This window comes from Mixophyes fleayi, chromosome 6 (assembly GCF_038048845.1).
Source record: "Mixophyes fleayi isolate aMixFle1 chromosome 6, aMixFle1.hap1, whole genome shotgun sequence".
Lineage (NCBI taxonomy): Eukaryota > Metazoa > Chordata > Amphibia > Anura > Limnodynastidae > Mixophyes > Mixophyes fleayi.
The window spans coordinates 135,100,993-135,122,112 of record NC_134407.1 but is presented as its reverse complement, the minus strand read 5'-3'; the positions used below and the strand labels follow the sequence as shown (position 1 = coordinate 135,122,112).

Below are 21,120 nucleotides of genomic sequence, written 5' to 3'. Positions count from 1 at the left end.
AATATGTTTATATCTAGACCTGGCCAAAAGGGATAGCTTGTTATCTGAAACATGTTTTTAAAAAAATTGTTTTATTGTGAGTCTCCTTGTACACTGTTACACTCTCTCATACCATCAGCTTCAGTTTAGGATTGTTGGACGTTAATGACATGTAATTACAAATGGGATAAAAGGATATTAATCCTACTCTGGGAGGAATCTCGTTCTTACAGTGAAAACAGCAGTTTAAAATATTTATGAAGTTTTTGTTCTGTGAGCAAAGATGGTCCCTGAATTAATGAGCTGTTAGTGTTACAAAATACCAACAGAAGTTTTAGATCTTTAAATTACTTTTGCTATTCAGTAAATGAAGTAGGATTTAGTATAGACTAATAAAATATGCAGTATTTGACCTCGTGGTTCCCGATATGTGAAAGACTTTTTATTTTTATTTTGATGCCATAATTAGTCAGTAAAGCATATACATATTATTAAAACCACTCATAATTGTTCCCTTTAGACAGCACAATGAATTAATGTATCGCATTGTGTTCTACTGTATCAAAGCATTTCCATAGGAATGAATGTTTACTGCAATGAATGTTGCACTCAAAAGTGTTTCGGGAAAAATAAACTTATTTGATTCCATGTGCCCAGGGTGTGTAGTGATGGAATTGCTGCCGAATAGAGTTTGAGGAGTAATTTTATGCTAAATGTATCCATCCATCCAAATCAATACTCCAACTTGACAAAATGCTGTTTATATTGCAAATCATAAGGATGTTATACTTGGGAGAATAATAGATTGCACGGAACTTGCACCTTTCTATGAATTGGTGAAGCGGGATCTTTAAACTTAACTTTACATTTTATAATCTATTTCCTTCTTTACTACAATTTCCATATGAACTAGATATCACAACTCTTTATATATAATTATCAAGTGTAACATATTTTTCAGTGTTGACATCCTGTCACCTTTTCAGTCACGAAACAGACACTGTCTGCCTGTGCCTCTACTTTGCACTTGTTATATACAGCTTATACCCATGCAACTGTCTGCTAGATGTGAACGGCAGCAGTCATTGACTCTCCTCCTATCAATAAGACTAATAATTACCCCAGTATATTGCAAGAGGGAGATGGACCTAACACTATATTGATGGGTTCCTCTGCCATGAACCATCTCATAGGTGCCCTATTCAGCTCATCACTGTACAATTATAATGGCTACCTTGTATATCAATCAGTTAATGCTCACTGCATTGTTTAATCATTCAGTAGAATCTACATTATATACTAGTCAGATGAGTCAGATGAATGCAGGGTAGTTATATATAAAATGCAGGCAGAAAAACAGATAAGGTAAATAGAGTTAAATAAATAATACAATTAAAAAAGTCAATAGAAATAGATGGAAACATTGCATATACATGCAAGCAGAGTACATTATATTGCAGGGTATTTAAAACAATAACGAATATAAAATGCAGGCAGAATATATACATATAAGGTAAATAAATGATAAGGTTATACAGGGAAACAATACCTTTTTTGCAGTGCATGTCCTAAAGCTTCCAGGTGTATGAATGTGTATGGACAAAGAGACCTATTTTTGTTTGGGTTAGAGCCTAAAAACCTTAACCCAGAATGCACTGCGTCAGGTGGGGGGCAATGACCTTAACTACACCCCCACAACTGGACACTGCCTGGAATGATGTGTCACTACTCTGCGGTGAGCTGTATGTCCGGAATTTTGCTTGAGCTAGCTTACTTCCAAGAACATTGTCACGAGCGCCCAGCCTGTCCCAGATACAACAATCTGAACAGCTGGCCATGACTGGCGTCACCTTAGACACTTAGCAAAGAATGCACCTTTTCTGCCACCGCAAAGGATTTATTATGGTGTCCTTACATTCACCAAAACCACTTATTAATGTTTCACACTTAAATCACATACACATGTAGCATGAGCCTCCTTGGGCGTTGTAAGTTTACTAACAATCACGGGGAATGCACCACATTAAATGTATTTAATCTTAAAAATGTCTTTAGGGCTTAGTTACAAAAAATTAACAACAATACATACAATATGTTGCACAAATAAGTTTCAGAAAATAAAATAGGAAATAAAACCAGAGTCACTACTTACTCAGTTAAGACTTGGAGTGTGTGAGTGAACACAATTGAGAAGTATGGAACATTTCAGCCTTGATAGACCCCCTCATGAAAATGCCCACATTTTTGTCTAAGAGAGTGGATTTAAAACCCTTTTCCACATTTTGCTCACCCCCCACCCTTGGAATTTAGCTGTCAATAAGGACAGATTGATCTCTCAAATGTCACAGGGCTTTCGAAGTGAGCTAGGGATGTCCTGAGATCTGGAATGTTCACAGGACGTGAATTCTCACCTCTGCTTGTTCGGCCTGGCTGGTCAGGTCCACATCCTCTGCATACCAAAAAAAACCTCCTCAGAGATGCTTATCTATATCTTTATGGCTAGTTTCAAAAGATTATTGACACTTGCATAGGTTCATCTAGCAAAGCACACGTTGAGATTGCATTACAAGGTTACATACAATATACATTGTCATAGGGAAAATAACAATAATACATAATTGTCAAACCTCTCCCTAAACCTAGGGCACGGAGAATTGTGACCTATCACTGTGTCTCCTGCCTATTCACCACTTCTGCCCATTGGCGCGAGAGGCCATCTGCGTTTCCATGTTCTGCACCCTTCTGGTGCTGAATGGTGAACTTGTACTGCTGCAGAATTAAACTCCATCTTACAAGCTTACCATTATCCCCAGAAACTCTATTTAGCCAGCTTAGAGGATTATGGTTTGTAATAATTGTGAAATCCCGTCCATACAGGTAGGGCTGTAGCTTTTGAAGTGCCAATACGAATGCAGTCACGTTCAATGGTAGCATAAGCCTCCTCTTAGGGGAGTAGTTCTCTACTTGGGAAAATTATAGGGTGCTCCTCCGCCTCCACTGTCACCTGGCCAAGGACAGATCCTAGTCCATACTTAGATGCGTCGGTCTGTACTATAAATCTCCGTTTGAAATCTGGGGCCTGTAGAACAGGGTATTGGGCCAGAGCAGATTTCAGAGCTGTAAATGTATTCTCACAATCCTCTGTCCAATTAACCACCTGTAACAATTTATTTTTTGTTAAGTCAGTCAGAAGTTGGGTAGGGTGCTATAATGGAGCACAAACTTTTGATAATACCCAGCTGTAACTAAGAAAGACATGACCTGCTTTATCATGGTAGGGGTAGGCCATATCATGATAGCCTCTACCTTGCCTGGCTCTGGCAGAGGGTACCTCCCCCTACACAGTGCCCCAAGTACTGCACTTCACGCATGCCAAGCTGGCACTTTTCTGGCTTGATAGTCAGACCTGCCTCAGTAATTTGGCCTAACACACTATTCAGATGGATCAGGTGCTCCTCCCAGGTGTGGCTGAACACTGCAATGTCATCCAGGTAGGCAACTGCATATCCCTCCTGGTCCTCTTGCAGGTCAGTGACCAGGCGCTGGAAGGATGCATGGGCATTTTTCATTCAAAAGGGCATGACCAAAAACTCAAACTGTCCAAATGGGGTGATAAATGTGGAGTGCTCACGTGCCTTGGGAGACAATGAGATCTGCCAGTACCCTCTATTGAGATCTATGATGGTGATGTAGCATGCCTAGTAAGCTGATCAAGTAGTTCATCTATCCTAGGCATAGGATAAGCATCAAACACTGTGGCGTCTTTCAACCTCCTATAGTCTACACAGAAACGGGGGCTCACGCATTTCTTTAGGAAAAGTACCACTGGGGCAGCCAAAGAACAGTGAGACTTTTGAATTACCCCTAGCTGCAACATCTCGTCTATTTCCATTTTCATTGCTTCTAGCACTTCTAGGGAAGTACGATATGATGGCTGTCTGAGGGGGGTTTGGTTGCCTGTGTTTACATGTTGTGTGACTAAGTGTGTTTTTCCAAGTTTCCCTGTAAAATGGGACAGATAGGGCCGTAGCATATCAGCAAGCTGCTCTAGCTGAGAGTCATACAGCTCTTCACTCTAGTTGGCGTCTGATAAGGACCCTGCCTCTTTAGCAGTAGCTGCTAAATCTACCAAGGGGTCAGACTCCTGATCGCTCTCAGGCAAGCTACACACAGCTAATACACAAGCTTCCCTTATCTCAGGACAGGGCGTCTGTAGAAGAACAGGGTTAGATTGCAAAACAACACAATTTACCATATTGCCATCAGACTCCTCTATCATTGCAGGAGCTGGAGAAAGGGGGGTTAGAGAGATTGATTCAGGGTCAGTGTTACCTTCTGGCATCCCCTTTCCCTCCCCCTCAGGACGAGATAAGGGGACTTGACCTGCACTGTCTGAAGACTTGACCTGCACTGCTTGCTGGCATGTGAACACTGACACTTCAGACAGTTTACACATTTCAGGTATACTAAGACCTACATTTTTCCTGTCACATCCTCGCTTACACATTTCATGTACAGTGGAACCTACATTTCCACTGTCATATCCTTAGTACCTGGGTACAAACAGGGGTACTCTCAGCAGATTCTAACACAGTTGCAGGAACATTGTCACCTGTCCCTACCTCATGAGAAGAGGTCAGTGGAAAACAGGTTTAGATTCTACCACAGTACCATGTGTGACACTCACACCATTACATATCTCACTATTTTTATGGGTTTTCAAATTATCCCCAATTACATCTGGATCTTCGCATAAATCCACATAATTGCAAGACTTAACACGGGCACATATCTGCTTCTCATCCTCACATATCTTTATTACATTACAGAATGCAAAATGATCACAGAGCATTTCAGGTTATTCACACAAAGTGTAATTTTTCTCGTACAAAAGGCCATTTTCCCAACAAATTCTATTTTCTTTACCTTTGAGCTTGTTAGTGTAGCACACAGCATGAGGTCACTCATTCAAATCACTGCCTGAATCTGCAGCTTCTACAGTGAGGGAGTGGAGTGGGATTAGCTTCTAGTGAATTTCTCTCCACATTTTCAGTGGTTAATGCACAGCTCCTCTGTGCTGCTCCCCAGATCACTCCTGCTAAGACATTAGATACATTCTCACACTTGGGGTCACCTTCAGAACTGGGCACCTGTAAATCAATCTGACTACTTAAAACATTAGCAGACATGGTATCACATTTAGGCACAATTTCACACATTTTGCCCTAATCAAATTCACAACCCAGGGGATTTAAAGTCTTAGGTCTCTCCAACAAGAGAATTATCATCAAACATATTCACATATAAGCCTTCCCTCTGCATTACAGGTATCTGCAAATCTGCATTGGTATTCTCAGCAGCACATGAAATTTCAATATATAATTTTGCACTTATTTATGCTGGTCAGCAGAGTCCATTTGTGGAAGAATAGGGTTAGTTTGTACCAGTGCATCAAAAAATGTCATCACTTTCATTTATATAAGCAACATGCATCCTTCCCAAATCAGCCCCCAACAGTACCGTGGCAATCAGATTGTCTAGTACCCCAACGTCTCGTATTCCTCTGCCAGATCCCCAATCTAGGTACACTCTGGCTAGGGGTACTGCAGAATGTAGGCCCACCACTCCTTGCACAGCAATAGTCATCTCAGGAATAATGTTTTCTGGGCTCACTATAGCTGGATGTACATGAGTCAAGTCTAACAACCCAAGTGCGACTTGGTGTCCTACCATAACTGCTTGCAGATTGTCTCTGGGGTGTTCTTAGGGTCCTCCTGCACACAGGACGGCCGGTACTGACTTTCCTGCCAGCCCCCCACAGTAGAAGGAGTTGTTTCTTCTTTTTGGGGCAATTGACACTGATGTGCTCCACTTCATCACATGTAAAACATTTGCGGCCGGTTGCCAAAACAGGTTGTTCCCCCATCCCCCCAACAGGTGCAGCAGCAGCTGGTTTGGTTGACAGGGAACTCAGGGGTGATCCTCCAGGTTGCCTCTCTTTCCGCGTAGTTTGCCCTGGCACTCCCCAACTCTTCTTCATTACAGGAGCCCTGGTAATTGTGTAATTGTCGGCCAGGCTAGCAGCCGCTTGCGCTGTCTTAGGGTCGCGATCCACAACCCATTGCCTCACCTCAGCTGGGCACAGTGTGAGGAAATGCTCGTGGAGAATAAGATCCTTTAGCTTATCATAGTCCAGTACCTGCAATCCCTCAATTCATTGATGCATCATGGATGATAATTTCGCTAACAGTCCGGCATAAGTATCAGAGGGACTGCGCATTGAGTCTCAGAATTTCTGCCGATAAACCTAAGGCGTTATTTTGAAATGAAGCAGCAAAGCTTTCTTAATTGCGACATAATCGCCGTCCAGTTTCTGGGGAAGGTCTGCAAATGCTTCCAAATGTTTCCATCTCAGTCCAGGGGTTAAATAGCTGGCCCACTCACTGGAGTTCAGAACAAACTGTCAGCAAGTCCTTTCAAATCCTCTCAGGAATGCATAAAGGTTGCTGTCCTTTTCCAACACGGGAAATTGGTCGTGCCTGGGTTTTTCCCTAGGTAGTGGGGTCCGCCAAAAAATTGAGTGGGCCCCCCTGTAGGGATAACCAGCCCAGTGCTGAAAGCACTAGGGCTCTTCCTACACTGCTGGGCGGTGGATGTAGGGTAATAATAGCGAATATTTTGTTAAAAAAACATACAGACGCCATTTTGTTTTGTGGAGCTACAAGTCCCAGCCAGTCTGGGCTGCCATAAACAGTGTGGGCATGCTGATACTTTTATATCTACAAGCACCAGCATACCCATGACAGTTAGGGCATGTTGGCACTTGATAAACCACAAGTGCCAACATTCCCTGACACCCACGGCTGACTGGGACCTGTAGTTCCACAATACAAAATGTTAAATAAACCACAACACCCTCTTAACAACTACATACTTTTAATAAAAATAGTAAAACCCCAATAAAAACATACACACCCTCATTAATACCACATACATTTATTAAAAATAGCAAAACCCCAAAATACTCACCAATCAGATTTTTTCTTCTTTTTGTCAGCAGCTTTTAATCCAAAAATGCTTAAAAACCATGTCCATATAATTTTGTATACAAAGTCCCTGCTTGATATGTCCCAAAATGGGACTAAATAAAATAAAATAAATAATAATAATAATAATAATAATAATAATAATAATATTATTAATAATAATAATGTTATGCGTTTCCATTAAATGCCCCAAGGCTTTTGTTTTCTCACTTTAGGAACAGTGTACAACATTTATAGCTTAAATTTTAAAGCATTAATAGCTTTCTCCCCAGCAAAAGACATAATTGAAGATATTGTGGGATTTTTTTTCTCTTGTTTCATGTGTCACATGGATAAAGTACACGGTTAAAAAAAATGAAAAAGTTATATTCTGTTCTCACAAAACATTTCAACAATGCAGAGCAAATTACTAGTTGTACAATAATATTAGAATATCATGGATGATTAACTTAAGCCGTTGGTTTCGCTGTATTTATTATTTTTTTCCTCTTCTTGGAACCTAAAGTATACAGATAAATTGCAACTTGTTGCAAAAAAATTATTCTAGACCCAAAAACTTGTCCAGGGCTTAAATAATGCAGACATATGTGGTACCCAAGAGGAGAAGTAGCTAAATACATGTTAGGTTGTGTTTCCTGTGTTATGAAAAATGGACTGGTGAACCAAAGGCTTTATGAAAAAATAATATTTATTTTTATTTTTTGCACCAACTGGCAGTGAGATTAAATAAAAAGTTATAAAATGTCCTTTCAAATCCAAAATGAACATTATGATGCTGAAGCCTTCAGGGGTCTAATTTACTAAATGGGGTTATATTCTTGCACTCTGCCACTCTCCTGGCCATACATTCATAGTGGAAACAAAATAGATTTCATTTGAAAAACAGATTTTTTTTTTAAGCATATAACACTTTCAGATTTAACTAAATGACATATATTTCATGTATTTTGAGAGACAGCTCAATGTTTTTTTGGGATATTTTTCAGTCATGCCATATTTTGGTAGCATATTTGTATAATGTATACTTTCAGAAGAAAGAAATATATTTTTAAACTACTAAAAGAAAGCCCTTCCTGCCCCCAAAACAGTATACAATTCACATTGATACTCAAAGTAATGACAAAATTATCCACAAGTGACGCATAACAAAAATACAAAAATTGGCCCGATCATTAAGACACAAAAGCGTTTCAGATACAAACGGGTTTAATCATGCTGTCATAGGGAGAACATCCTCACTAGTGCAGCCACCAGAACCTGAAGATGAATAAAACTCCTGCCAAACTACGTGTGGCAGGGTGAGAAATTGCCACATCTGAGAAAAGGGTTAACCTCCCATGAGTTAGGAGGAAGTCCCACTCATTCCTCATGCATAAAGAGTTTGGGCCTATTTAAGTTTTTAAGTTTAATTTAGTTTTCGCTGGTGTCTGTGGCAGTTGGAAATCTCACATCTCCCCAATTAAGGAGCTAATATTTCCTGAACTTTGCGCATAGCTCTAGTCTGCTCTTCATGTATGTTGCTGTGTTGTGCTGTGGATCCTCACAATAAAACTTCTGTTTGACCCAGACTGAAGACATTGACGGGTGACTTGATGATATCGTCATCTATAGTGAGCACTGAAAAACACATCTTAATCGTCTTTGTTTAGTTCTTCCGTCCCTGTGATGCGTAGGTTAAATGGCTAATCAAAATAAATGTACCTTAGAGATAATAGAGACTAAATATTTGGGATACACTAAGGGTTGCCATTGGCTAAAGACCATGGCTGACAAGGTACAGGCCGCTAGACAATGCACCAGTCCCATGTACAAAAAAAACAGCTGCGCTCATTTTTAGGACTAGCAGCTTTTATAGGAGGTTTATTCCTCAGTTCTCTACGTTGGCAGCCCCTTTAACAGGCCAGCTGAAATATTGTTCTCCAAATAGGGTAGCATGGTGTCTGAATGTCAGGCTGCTTTTGTTTCTATCAAGCAGATCCTTTGTGAGAGTCCTGTTTTACAGTCTCCGGACAAAACAGTTATTACTACAGTTGGATGACTCCAATGTGGGATTAGTGGCAGTCCTCTGTCAAGATTTTGTGGGGGCAGAACATCTGTTTTTATATATATATAAACAGTACCCTATGGAAACCCTGTACTCTTTGGTAGAGAAGGAGTGCCTTGCAGTCAAGAGGTCCTTCGTTATTACGTTGGTGGGGTACACTTTGTTGTGGTCACTGATCATGCCCCCTTAAGTTGGCTCCATTCTATGTGAAACTCAAATTCTCACCTCATGAGGTGGTATCTTGCGCTCCAACCATTCTCTTTTGAGGTGCATCACTGGGTATATTTAAGGACTCAAATTCAGCTTAGTCTTGGCTGGTGTATGGTGAGGTTGGAAATCTACAAAAGTGGAAGCTGCTCAAATCAATTTATAGGCCATAACAGGTGCTAGAAAGGGTGGGGTTATCCTGCAAGGAACATACACACAACATTTTTTCCCCCAGCACACTGCTATAGCCAGCAACAGATCTGCCATTTCTACTGTAGATAAAAATGCAAAAGTCTTTGTTGCACACATTTGCAAATGTATGTTTAAGCCATCCGCCACGCCAAGGCGCTTTTGCTAATAGGATGGTCCTACTCTAAACAATGAGAGTCCCATATATTTGGGCCATACATATGTGTTTTTAAATTGAGAGCCAACTTACCAAAGAGGTACCCCAGAAGCCTCCAAACAGCAATTCAGTGCCAGTACCCCCTCTCAGCTACTTACACCAACATGCCTCTCAGACAAATACAAAAGTGAAAGCTGCTGAAATCAATTTATAGGCCATAACAGGTGCTAGAAAGGGTGGGGTTATCCTGCAAGGAACATACACACAACATTTTTTCCCCCAGCACACTGCTATAGCCAGCAACAGATCTGCCATTTCTACTGTAGATAAAAATGCAAAAGTCTTTGTTGCACACATTTGCAAATGTATGTTTAAGCCATCCGCCACACCAAGGCGCTTTTGCTAATAGGATGGTCCTACTCTAAACAATGAGAGTCCCATATATTTGGGCCATACATATGTGTTTTTAAATTGAGAGCCAACTTACCAAAGAGGTACCCCAGAAGCCTCCAAACAGCAATTCAGTGCCAGTACCCCCTCTCAGCTACTTACACCAACATGCCTCTCAGACAAATACAAAAGTGGAAGCTGCTCAAATCAATTTATAGGCCATAACAGGTGCTAGAAAGGGTGGGGTTATCCTGCAAGGAACATACACACAACATTTTTTCCCCCAGCACACTGCTATAGCCAGCAACAGATCTGCCATTTCTACTGTAGATAAAAATGCAAAAGTCTTTGTTGCACACATTTGCAAATGTATGTTTAAGCCATCCGCCACGCCAAGGCGCTTTTGCTAATAGGATGGTCCTACTCTAAACAATGAGAGGTTGGAAATCTTACACCTCTCCACTGTAGGAGCCAATATACCTGCATAGATCTTTTTTGCTGCTCATGTGTGTTGCTGTTTTCTTCTGTGGATCCTCACAATAAAACTCCTATTTGACCCATGCTCAAGAATTTGGCTGGTGACTTGATGGTAACCCACTAGACTGTATGAAAATGTATATATATTTTTTCTGGTGAGCTAGCTTCACTGTGTCTTATAATAGCTGTAGTGAATTCCTGAGGCAGGGTTTTATCTCTGCAACCAGTATCCTATGATGGTTATTTACTAATATTGCTCAAAGTTGCAAATCTGCACTAAGAACATCTTAATCATTCATAACATAAACAATACACAACATACACAATATGTCAGCAAAAAAGAACCTACAGGTCCATCTAGATCTCCCTTTTTGCACATTTTTAAAATACATTTTAGATCTAAGTCTTCACAACAGCCATATGTTTTCCCATGCAATTTTTGTTCCATTAATTATTTTACTGTATGAGTCCTTAACACAACTGCTGTGAAAGTGGTCAATGAATCTTATTATCACATTCAAGATAAACATGATGCATCTTTGATTGTGAACGCTGTTCATTGAATGGCTAACTTCGAACACTTTTTATTAATTACAAATAATATTTTAGTGTTAAAAAAATTAAAACCAATAACTTGGATGTGAACTTCAAATAAAACTGCAAACCTTGAACACGAACCTCAAATGCCATTGACGAACTGCAAAATTTTAAACCACAAACTTGAAGTGAAGTCTGTTGACTGTGAATGTGTTTGTGGCCATTGAACTAATTAAAATATTTTGACCATCACTAATTATAAATAACTGGCATTTGTAACATAGATTTGTTAAACACATACTCAACTGCAATCTTTCTTCCTCTGAACAGTAGGCAGTGCCTTGGGTATAGGTCTACAATTGTCTGTAACACTGGAATGTCTGACATGTTGGATTCTTTACCTATCCAACGCCACTTTCATTGTTTTCCCGGGATAGTCTGCTCTGTTCTTTCTTTGGTGATATCAGTGGTTTGCATGTCTACAGTTGTGCTTATGGAAGCCTATTTTTTTAATTAATTTCCACCAATACAGGCTTCCTTTTGTCATCCAAGGGTTTTCTTGGATAACACACGCACTGAGGGAGATGTACCTTTAATAAGTCAGCTGTTTCACGCTGCATATTTTATGAGTGCAGCCAAATGAATTTAATTAATTTTTGAAAATTATGCAAAATTTGTGGTATTAACCATATTATCAAATTTAATAATTGTTAAAAAATACAATATGCAAATGTTTATGGCAGTTTGTATAAGGGATGAGAAGTGACTAGGCACATCTATGGACAAATCACATGGAGCCAACCTGCAGCACATTCTCTAAATACAGGGTTTATACATGTACCACTACCTTCCTGTATGTGCTTACAGAGGAAGGCATAATAATGTTGGCAGCTATCATCCTTTTTAAGGTACTAGAATGCCTTCTGGACTTGTCTCGTGCTTCTAACTAGAGAAAAGCTGTCAGTAAAGGAAATATAAGAGACCAATAAAAGAAATAATTGTACAGAAGAAAAGTAAGCATTTCCTTAACATTTCATTAGATTGAGCAATGTTTATGACGTTTAGAGTCCTAAATTATTATAAAGAGTGCTTTAAATTATCTTAAGTGTCCATGGTGTAGGGATATTGGTCATTTCTTTGAGTGCTTAGTGATCAATATGTCTGTTTTTAAAATGTAGACATATTTTAAATGACTTGGGGAATATTTGTGTTAGTTGTGAGTAGTGGGTGAATAATATATTTACCTTGCCCTTTTTACAGATATCTGGTAAAGGTGAAGAGAAATGAACTTATATTATACTGCTACCAGCAAATGGTCCCAGAAATAAGCAGTGTCAGCCTGTCAGACTGTTCCGTGTCAGCTGGAACACTCAATGCTCCGCCCTCGTTTTCAGTCCAAAGCAATGGAAATAAGTACATGTAAGTAATGTTATTTATTGAAAAATGTCCATAACCCTACAACTAAAATATATGAAGAAATTATCTAGAGGTCATGGGAAGAATATTGCATACTGAGTACCAAAATTGCAACCCACCTGTTATATTTTTTTTAATATGTGCAGCACAAAAGCATCAAATGAAAATAGTATTGCCATATTGTTTGTGGCTAAATATGAATGTTCAAAATTGTTTGTGGAATATTCACCTCAATTCAAACTTGAATTTGACTAAATTCTCTGATAGAATTTGGCCTTAAGTGTTCAGCAAAGGGTCCGCAGCGCCGTACATACACAGAAAACAGTGACCCATGACACAACATGATACATAAAGAACAAAATGTGAAGAACAAAAATATATAAATATATACCCACACACACTTAACATGGTAATGCAATCAAATTATTTCCGGGACAATGAGTGAAAGTGATGGTAGAAATCAGTGAGAAGTAGGCCGAGTCTTAAGAAAACAGGGCTAGGGAAGCAGGCCAAGAGGTACATAGGGTGATGGAATAGTAGAAGGAGCACACAGGGAAAGAGGGCCCTGCTCCTGAGAGCTTACATCATAAAGGAAAGGGGGAGTCACAAATTGGTGGTACTAACTGGGAGAGAGAGACGGGACAAGGGAGTTAGGAGGAGGACTTATAGACCTAAATAATGAAAAGAGACTTAATGGCATGCTTGAAGCCTTTGAGAGTAGATGCTAACCGGATGGAACGTGGAAGATCGTTCCACAGCTGGGGAGCAGCCCGGGCAAAGTCCTGGAGATGGAAGTGGGAAGAGGTGACCAGTGTAGTGAGGCGGCGGTCACAGGCAGAGCGGAGGGGGGCGGCTAGGAGTGTAGGTAGAGATGAGATTGGAGATGTAGGGAGGTGAGGATGTGAGGAGTTTAAATTTAATTCTGTAGGCCATGGGGAGCCAATGTAGGGACTGTTGGAGGAAGACAGCAGAGATAGAGTGGCGGGAGAGAAAAATGAGGCAGGCAGCAGCATTGAGGATAGACTTAAGAGGGTCAAGGTGAGATTCAGGTAGGCCAGAGAGAAGGAGGTAACAGTAGTCAAGGAGAGAGATTACAAGCGAGTGAACAAGGGTATCGTGGCTTCCGTGGTGAGAAAAGGGCGTATCTTGGATATATTCCAAAGGTGGAAGTAGCCTCTACTAAGCAAATGAGGATCTGTCAGGTGACAGGTCTATTATATCTATTTTCAATGTGTTGTGTATGAAAAAGATTATGTGGACACTGCATCAAACTACAGTTTAGACAAGATGGGTAAGAGAATAAATTACTGTGTATACCGATATTAATATAGAACAAGCAATACATTGATAAACCATATGGCTTTTCTTGTACGCAGTAAGATCAGAGGTTGAACTACTCATCGTAGCAGTGTTTTTCTCAGCTTTAATAATTGTGTATAGTAAGGTGTAGATCACTTGCCTCAAGGACAGTGTTCTTTGTATAAAAAATGTCACACGTAGAAACTGCACCTATCATTCCTCGCAAATAACACATCATTTTCAACATACCCACAAGCTGATTCTTTCCCAGGTAATTAGAGTGTCAGGTTCAGTGTAAATATGAAACCCTCCAGGGATAAAGCGTCACTAAGTTATCTTTCACGTGAAGAAAAAAAATATCATTACAGCATCTAAAATTGTGTTTTTGTCACAGTTTAATGATCGTGTCCTAAATGGTCACATTTCTGTTGTGCAAGAATAACTATTTATGTGTTATATTCTGTGCTTTAGGCATTTATAATAAAACTATTATTAATAATGATCATTAAATTATAATTTCATTTTTCTTTGGTGAAAGATCTGAAAAAAAGAAATGATACTCACTTTAATCATCTTATCTGAACTGTAAGTCCCCATTTTAATATTGTTGGGTCCCTGAAAAAGCAGTCCCCACAAAGCAGTGCTTGATTTAGAGTTAGGCTACAAACAGAGTCCCATATTTGCCATGTCCTCTGCGCCTGTTATCTGAGCACTGGTAAAATGACTGGTGCTGGGATTTCGTCAGGCTTGGGGCAATGTTGTGATCACAATACCAGGAGATGGAGCGGGCATAAGTGGAGGATAGAGACATAAGGGGATTGATTTTCTAACATTGTTCATATTAGAACTGCTTGAACGATTTACAGTTAAGTTATATGAACCCAAAATAAAAAACTAAGTACCCCAATGCAGACCAAGTTTGTGTATGGGTATGCACTAGATCAAATATTGGTCTGTTTTGTAAGAATCTGTGCTTAGTACCACTTTTCCTGCTCTGTATTCTGAATGTAATTCTGACTGTGGCCTCATTTAGAGTTATGAGCCAATCCAATTAAACTACTAAGAACTACTAAAATAAACCAGATAAGAACTACTAAAGTTCATGTTCTTCATTCTGCTTTAAAATCTCAGCAAAATATATTAATCTGTTTGTTTTAACAACTTCACAATTAAACTACTTTTCTATATATACAGTATATTATGAATGTGTTTTCTTATTCTATAAAGAGGGCACCTATATCTACACAACACTACTTCTCGTGCTATGTATGCTAGATGTATTTCCAAAACTTCCTATTCTCTATGTATGTACAAATTAGAGATGCTCACTGACCCCCGTGTTTTGGATTTGTTTTTGGTTTTGGATCTGGATTACTATCATGTTTTGGTTTTGGTTTTGCTAAAACGCCATTGCGTGTTTTGGTTTCGGTTTTGGTTTTGTTTGGTTTTGTTTTGCTATTTTGTTGGAAAATCAATGTTTTTGGGCATAAAATGACCAAATTTAGTGCTCCACCTGTTTCTTGGATAAGTAATGTAATTATAAAGCTAATAAATTATCGAAAATACAGTTTAATTCCTGGTAGGTAGGCCTTCATTAATTCTACACACAAACCAGATTGTCTTCCTCTCCATCTATGCATATTGGCAATGCAGCCATCGTCTTTGGGTGTATATTACACCCTACACTTATAGTTAAATATGTAAAGAAATGGACAAAGACAGTTTTTTTTCTGTCTCTATAGGCCCCTCTCTCTCCACATGTAGAAAATACAAAAAAAATCAGCCGTTATAGACTGTACAATATTAATTGAAATGGACAAAGGCAGTTTGGGGTCAGTCTGTGTATGACACCCTACCCATAATGAGAAATTGCCAAAACAGCAGCCTTTCAAGACGGTAAGTGATATGGAAATGCCCCAAGTCCCTTTCCTCTTTGGGGGTAGATTGCACCCAAGACTTAAATAAAAAGTTTTAAAAATATGTTATTTTTGGGAAGTAACCTTGTACGGCGATCACTGACTAAGTTTCGGGCTGTGCTGAACACTCGTTCAGAGTACACACTGGAGGGTGGGCAGCTTAGGTATTGCAAAACAAGTTTGTAAATGGGTTTCCAAATGGCCTGCTTTTCCTCCCAGTAAGAAAAGGGACTGTCTGAAATTTCCATATCAATTACCTCTTGAAAATAATCCTCCACCATCCTTTGCATATTTATACTTGTATTGGATGGAGTTATGGGCAAGGTGACACATTTTTTTGAAAATTCCTTCAAACCAGCCCAGATGTTAAATTGTTCTGGTCTGACCCTTGCGTCTTCCCTGCTTCTTTTTGGGAAATTTAATTTTTTACGAGCAGCAGCTGCTTGAGAAACTGAAGGAGGACACGTCGTCAAGCCGAGGCCCAGTTCAGCGGCCAACTTGCTGAGCAATATCTCCTTGCAAAAGTTCACATCTCGCTCATTTACAAGTAAAGACTCAATGTAGGTCTTAAACTTTGGATCAAGCACAGTGGCCAAAACGTACTGATCCGAGTTCAAGATCTTACTTAGCTAAATTGCTTGCTTTCATCTCCTCCTTCAGTTTCTCAAGCTGCTTTTCCAATAGTCTAATTAAAGGAATGACTTGAATCAAACTAGCAGAATCTGCACTCAGTTAACATGTCACAACTTCAAATGGTTTCAGCACCTTGCACAGCACTGAAAGGATTCCCCACTGTGCCACTAATAGAGAAAGGTGAAGGCCTCATTCTTTCTTTGCCACTGCGTGTGTAGAATGGCATGTTGGCAAAAAAAAATTTATCGGCAGATAACTTTTCTTTAGTTACACTTCTTTTTTGCTTTAACACAGTAAATTTCTTTTTGGTGTGTGTTTTTTTCCCAGATTTAAAAAGACTATGTACTTTTACATCGCCTTTCCCACATGACGTACTGGGAACACTACCATCAGGACTGGTGACAGAACCTGGTTGCGGATTCTGCTCATATGTGGACTGCTTTGAATCCATTTTAATGAGCCCAAATCACTTGTAGTGCAAAATATTGCATTAGATAGATATTGCTGACAAAGATGACTTCTTTTGACAGCCAGAAAAGTAGTTATAAAACACTGCGGAGTATTGCACACCCCAAATCACTTGTAGTGCAAAATAATGTATTAGATAGATATTGCTGACAAAGATGACTTTTTTTGACAGCCAGAAAAGTATTTATAAAACACTGCGGAGTATTGCACACCCCAAATCACTTGTAGTGCAAAATAATGTATTAGATAGATATTGCTGACAAAGATGACTTTTTTTGACAGCCAGAACAATTTAGTGTAAAACACCTCGGAATATGAGACACCCCAAAAGCACTTGGAGTGCCCACAAAAGAAAAAATAAACCTCCTCTATCCTCCTCTATTACTGCTCTAATAATTGCAAATGGTATTAATATTGTAATTGTAGAGATTAGGATAGAAACAGTTATGTGTACACTAATTGCTCTAATATAGCCTGTGACCTAACCCTGCTCTCTCCCTCTGTCAAATGGCAATGGATTGCTCTGGAGGGTGGTATTTATGCTTTTCAAATCTTGCGAGAACCGAGCTCCGAATATGTCACAATGACGTTTTGCCTCGATTTCGATTCCGAATGGGCGGGAGAGTACCGAGATACTCGGATAGGCGATATTCGGCTGGATTCCGATCTCGGGGAACCGAGCCCTCCCATCTCTAGTACAAATGTACAGTCAGTGCTGCCTGGAGGGGGGGAGGGGCAGAGAGCAGAGATGTTATCTCAGAATAATGTTTTGATAAAAAGAGCTACATTCTAACCCACCAATTGTTTTATTTATCCAGCTCAAAACATAATACAATTATTGCTCTAATCTTAATTTTATTAATTAGATTGATACATTGAGCGGTTCCATAATTCTTATAGACGGCCCTTTGCATAACACTACTACTTGTTCTGTATGCAATGTTAAAAATAGACTTATTCCATATGTAGCTGTGATTTATTGAAATATATTCTTTAAAATACATTGCAATCAATAGGTAACTCTAGCTTAAATGTTTTATCTACCCAACATATTTGGACCATATGGGAAAAATCCTCAGAAGCACTATAATTCTTCTTGTTCAGGAGAAAGGGCTATTCACACGTCTCTGGAACTTACCCTTTAATTGATAATTATATCCACTGGTTGGCTTGGTGAGGGTTATAATGCTTTTTTTCCCACCTAGAGAGCACTATACATACAAGCATCTATTGAGCAGAAAAGTGTCCCTGTAAATTCTACTCAAACGTCGGCAACTGTGATTTAGATCTTATTAGTTAACTTTTTGGAAGCCGTTCTATCCTTACAGTACTTATTGGTTCCTGATGACAAAATATTCTATCCACACAAGAGTGACCATTAATAATTGTCCAGCTTTGCTTGACTTTGGCGTAGATTGGGTGAAATGGGGTTGACATTGGTTGCACTTGTCATATAGAGAAACTTAATCTCTGGTTCAAAATTTATTCTGACTCTCTGGCTCATGACTGGGAAAAAGATCACTGAATACTGTCAATTGGCAAGCATCTAGCAATCCCAGAGTACTGTGCTCTAGCTCTAGGAAAACGCACTGCCCTCAGCACCAGGTAAAGCAAATTTTCTCATTGAAAACTCATGTAGAAGTGGCCCAGGCATGATCTTTCTATCTGCTAAGCCAGATGTTTCCTAGTGGTGTAACAATTTTACTCTTCATGTTTTGTGATTGACACAAATAAATTTCTACGTTTAGTTCTCATTACCTATCAAATATTGAGCCACTTGTAAATGGAGAGCTATGGCTCCAGTCCAGCGATGTAGTGCTGGAGCTTCTGCTCTACAATGAGAAGCAGTCCCTTAATCCTACATTCTAGTGACAGCCAAGGCCGGTGCTAGGGTCCACGGTGCCCTAGGCATTTTTAAAAAAGCGGCGCCCCCCCCCGCAAAAATCGCCCCCCCCGCCGCAAAAACCGCTGTCCTCCTCCCTCCTGCCTCCTCCCTCCTCTCCTTACCTTGTCTCACCACCGCCGCCTCTCTGCTCCGTCTCCTCCCCTCCACTCACTGACACTAGTAAGTGGAGGGGAGGAGACGGAGCAGAGAGGCGGCGGTGGTGACAAAATAGCCTCTCTCCCCTCCCCCGTGCATCTGATGTTGTGCGGCGGCCGTGACAGGTATGGTCAGCGGTCGCCGCACAGTTTTAAAGTATTTTATTATTCTGTAGCGCCCTCCAGGCGCCCTCCAGAGCCCGGTGCCCTAGGCAAGTGCCTAACCTCGCCTAATGGGAGCGCCGGGCCTGGTGACAGCGTGTCTACATTGTTTCAAGAATCTCTGGAAAAATCTGAGTGAAGATTATTATATAAATATCAGAATAATATCACATTTAGATATCCTCACTCCTTTGCCCTCACCCTGATGTGATAAATGAGGAAATTACTCTTTCCACCTACTTTTAATTACCTTAAGTCTGGAGCTGTTGGTAGCTGTATCATGCTGTGCGCTCCCTGCTCTAGAAGACTGAATTGTCAAGACCTCTTTAAAAGGTCAGAAAGCTCAAAATATGTATATAATATTGCCATACACAAATGCATGTATTTGCCAGGTATAGTTTTTTTGTAGAGATGCTCTGGCTCGGTTTTCTGAAAACCGAGACCACCCAAACTTAGGGGATCTGAGTAGGCTTGCGAGCCGGCTCGTTACTTTCCCGCATCCTCGGATCTGAATTGAGGAAAAACATCATTGTTGCGTTGTCGGATCATATACATATATATATATATATATATATATATATATATATATATATATATATATATATACGAGGTATGTCTATTAAATAACGAGACTGTGTTTCCACCTAGTAAACAAAGCAGTCAGAACCGGTTATAACTGCATACGTAGTAACCTTGAACCTGACTGAACCTCCATGACAACCTGCAACACTCTATGACTGGCGTTCAGTTGATTGTGAGTCGCCATTTAGTTTGTTTGTGTTTTCTGTGGAGTGCTGAAAAAATGCTAAGTTTAAAAGTTGAATGACGTGTCAATTTGAATTTTTTTGTAAAATTGCAAAAAACACCAACAGAATGTTTTGAAATGATGACTACGGCCTATGGGAATGACTGCCTGTCTCGTGCGCATGTGTTTGAGTTAGAGATGGGCGGGCTTGGTTCCCAGAGATCCAAACCCACCCGAACTTCGCCTATCCGAGTACCGAGCCGAGCAGGCTTGATACTCTCCCACCCATTTGGAATTGAAATCGAGGCAAAACGTCATTGTGACGTATTCGTATTTCAGAGCTCGGTTCTCACGAGATTTGAAAAGCATAAATACTCGCCTAGACAGCAATCCATCGCAATTTAACAGAGGGAGAGAGCAGGGTTAGGTCACAGGCTGTATTAGAGCAGGGACAGAGCAATAATTGTACATCTTATTCTTTGTATTATTATTTCAATTCTAATCTATTTAATTCTATTATTATTACCAATTCTATTAGCAATTGTTAGAGCAGGAAGAGAGGAGGATAGAGGAGGCTTTTTTTTTTCCCCAATATTTTGCACTACAAGTGCTTTGGGGTGTCCCATATTCCCCAGTGTGAAACACTAATTTTTCCGGCTGCCAAAAGTTATATTTAGCAGCAGTATTTATACAATATTTTGCACTACAAGTGCTTTGGGTTGTCACATATTCCCCAGTGTGGAACAATAATTTTTCTGGCTGTCAAAAGTGATATTTATCAGCAGTATCTATACAATTTTTGTACTACAGGTGCTTTGGGGTGTCCCATATTCCCCAATGTGACACACTAATTTTTCTGGCTGTCAAATGTGATATTTAGCAGCAGTATCTATACAATTTTTTTCACTACAAGTGCTTTGGGGTGTCCCATATTCCCCAGTGTGAAACACTATTTTTTCTGGCTGTCAAAAGTGATATTTAGCAGCAGTATATATACAATATTTTGCACTACAAGTGGTTTGGGCTCATTAAAATGGATTCAAAGCAGTCCACATATGAGCAGAAACAGCAAGCAAGTGCTGGCACCAGTCCTGATAGTAGTGTTCCCAGGACGTTATCTGGTAAAGCCTATGTAAAAGTACATAGTCTTTTGAAATCAGGGAAAAAAACACACACCAAAAATTTTTTTACCGTGTTGAAGCGAAAAAGAAGTGTAACTGAGGAAAAGTTAACTACCGTTAAAAAAACAATTGCCAACATGTCATTCTACACACGCAGTGGCAAAGAAAGAATGAGGCCTTCGCCTTTCTCTATTAGTGGCAGATCAAAAAATGTTACTGAACCTTCTTCTTGTACGGTCACTCGTGACCAAGCAAGACCAAGTAATTTAGAGTCTAAAAGTGGTGCACAACTGT

At 39.8% G+C, this 21,120-nt stretch overlaps 1 protein-coding gene across 2 annotated transcripts in view; it reads left to right on the top strand.

Annotated features, from left to right (window-relative positions):
* The window catches only part of LOC142160400 (formin-H-like), a 228,848-nt gene that overhangs the window by 56,247 nt on the left and 151,481 nt on the right, over window positions 1–21,120 (top strand). For both annotated transcript variants that reach the window (XM_075215301.1, XM_075215300.1), the window contains one exon: window positions 12,287–12,445. In XM_075215301.1, coding sequence (XP_075071402.1) covers window positions 12,287–12,445 — 159 coding nt within the window. The remainder of the gene's footprint in view (window positions 1–12,286; window positions 12,446–21,120) is intronic.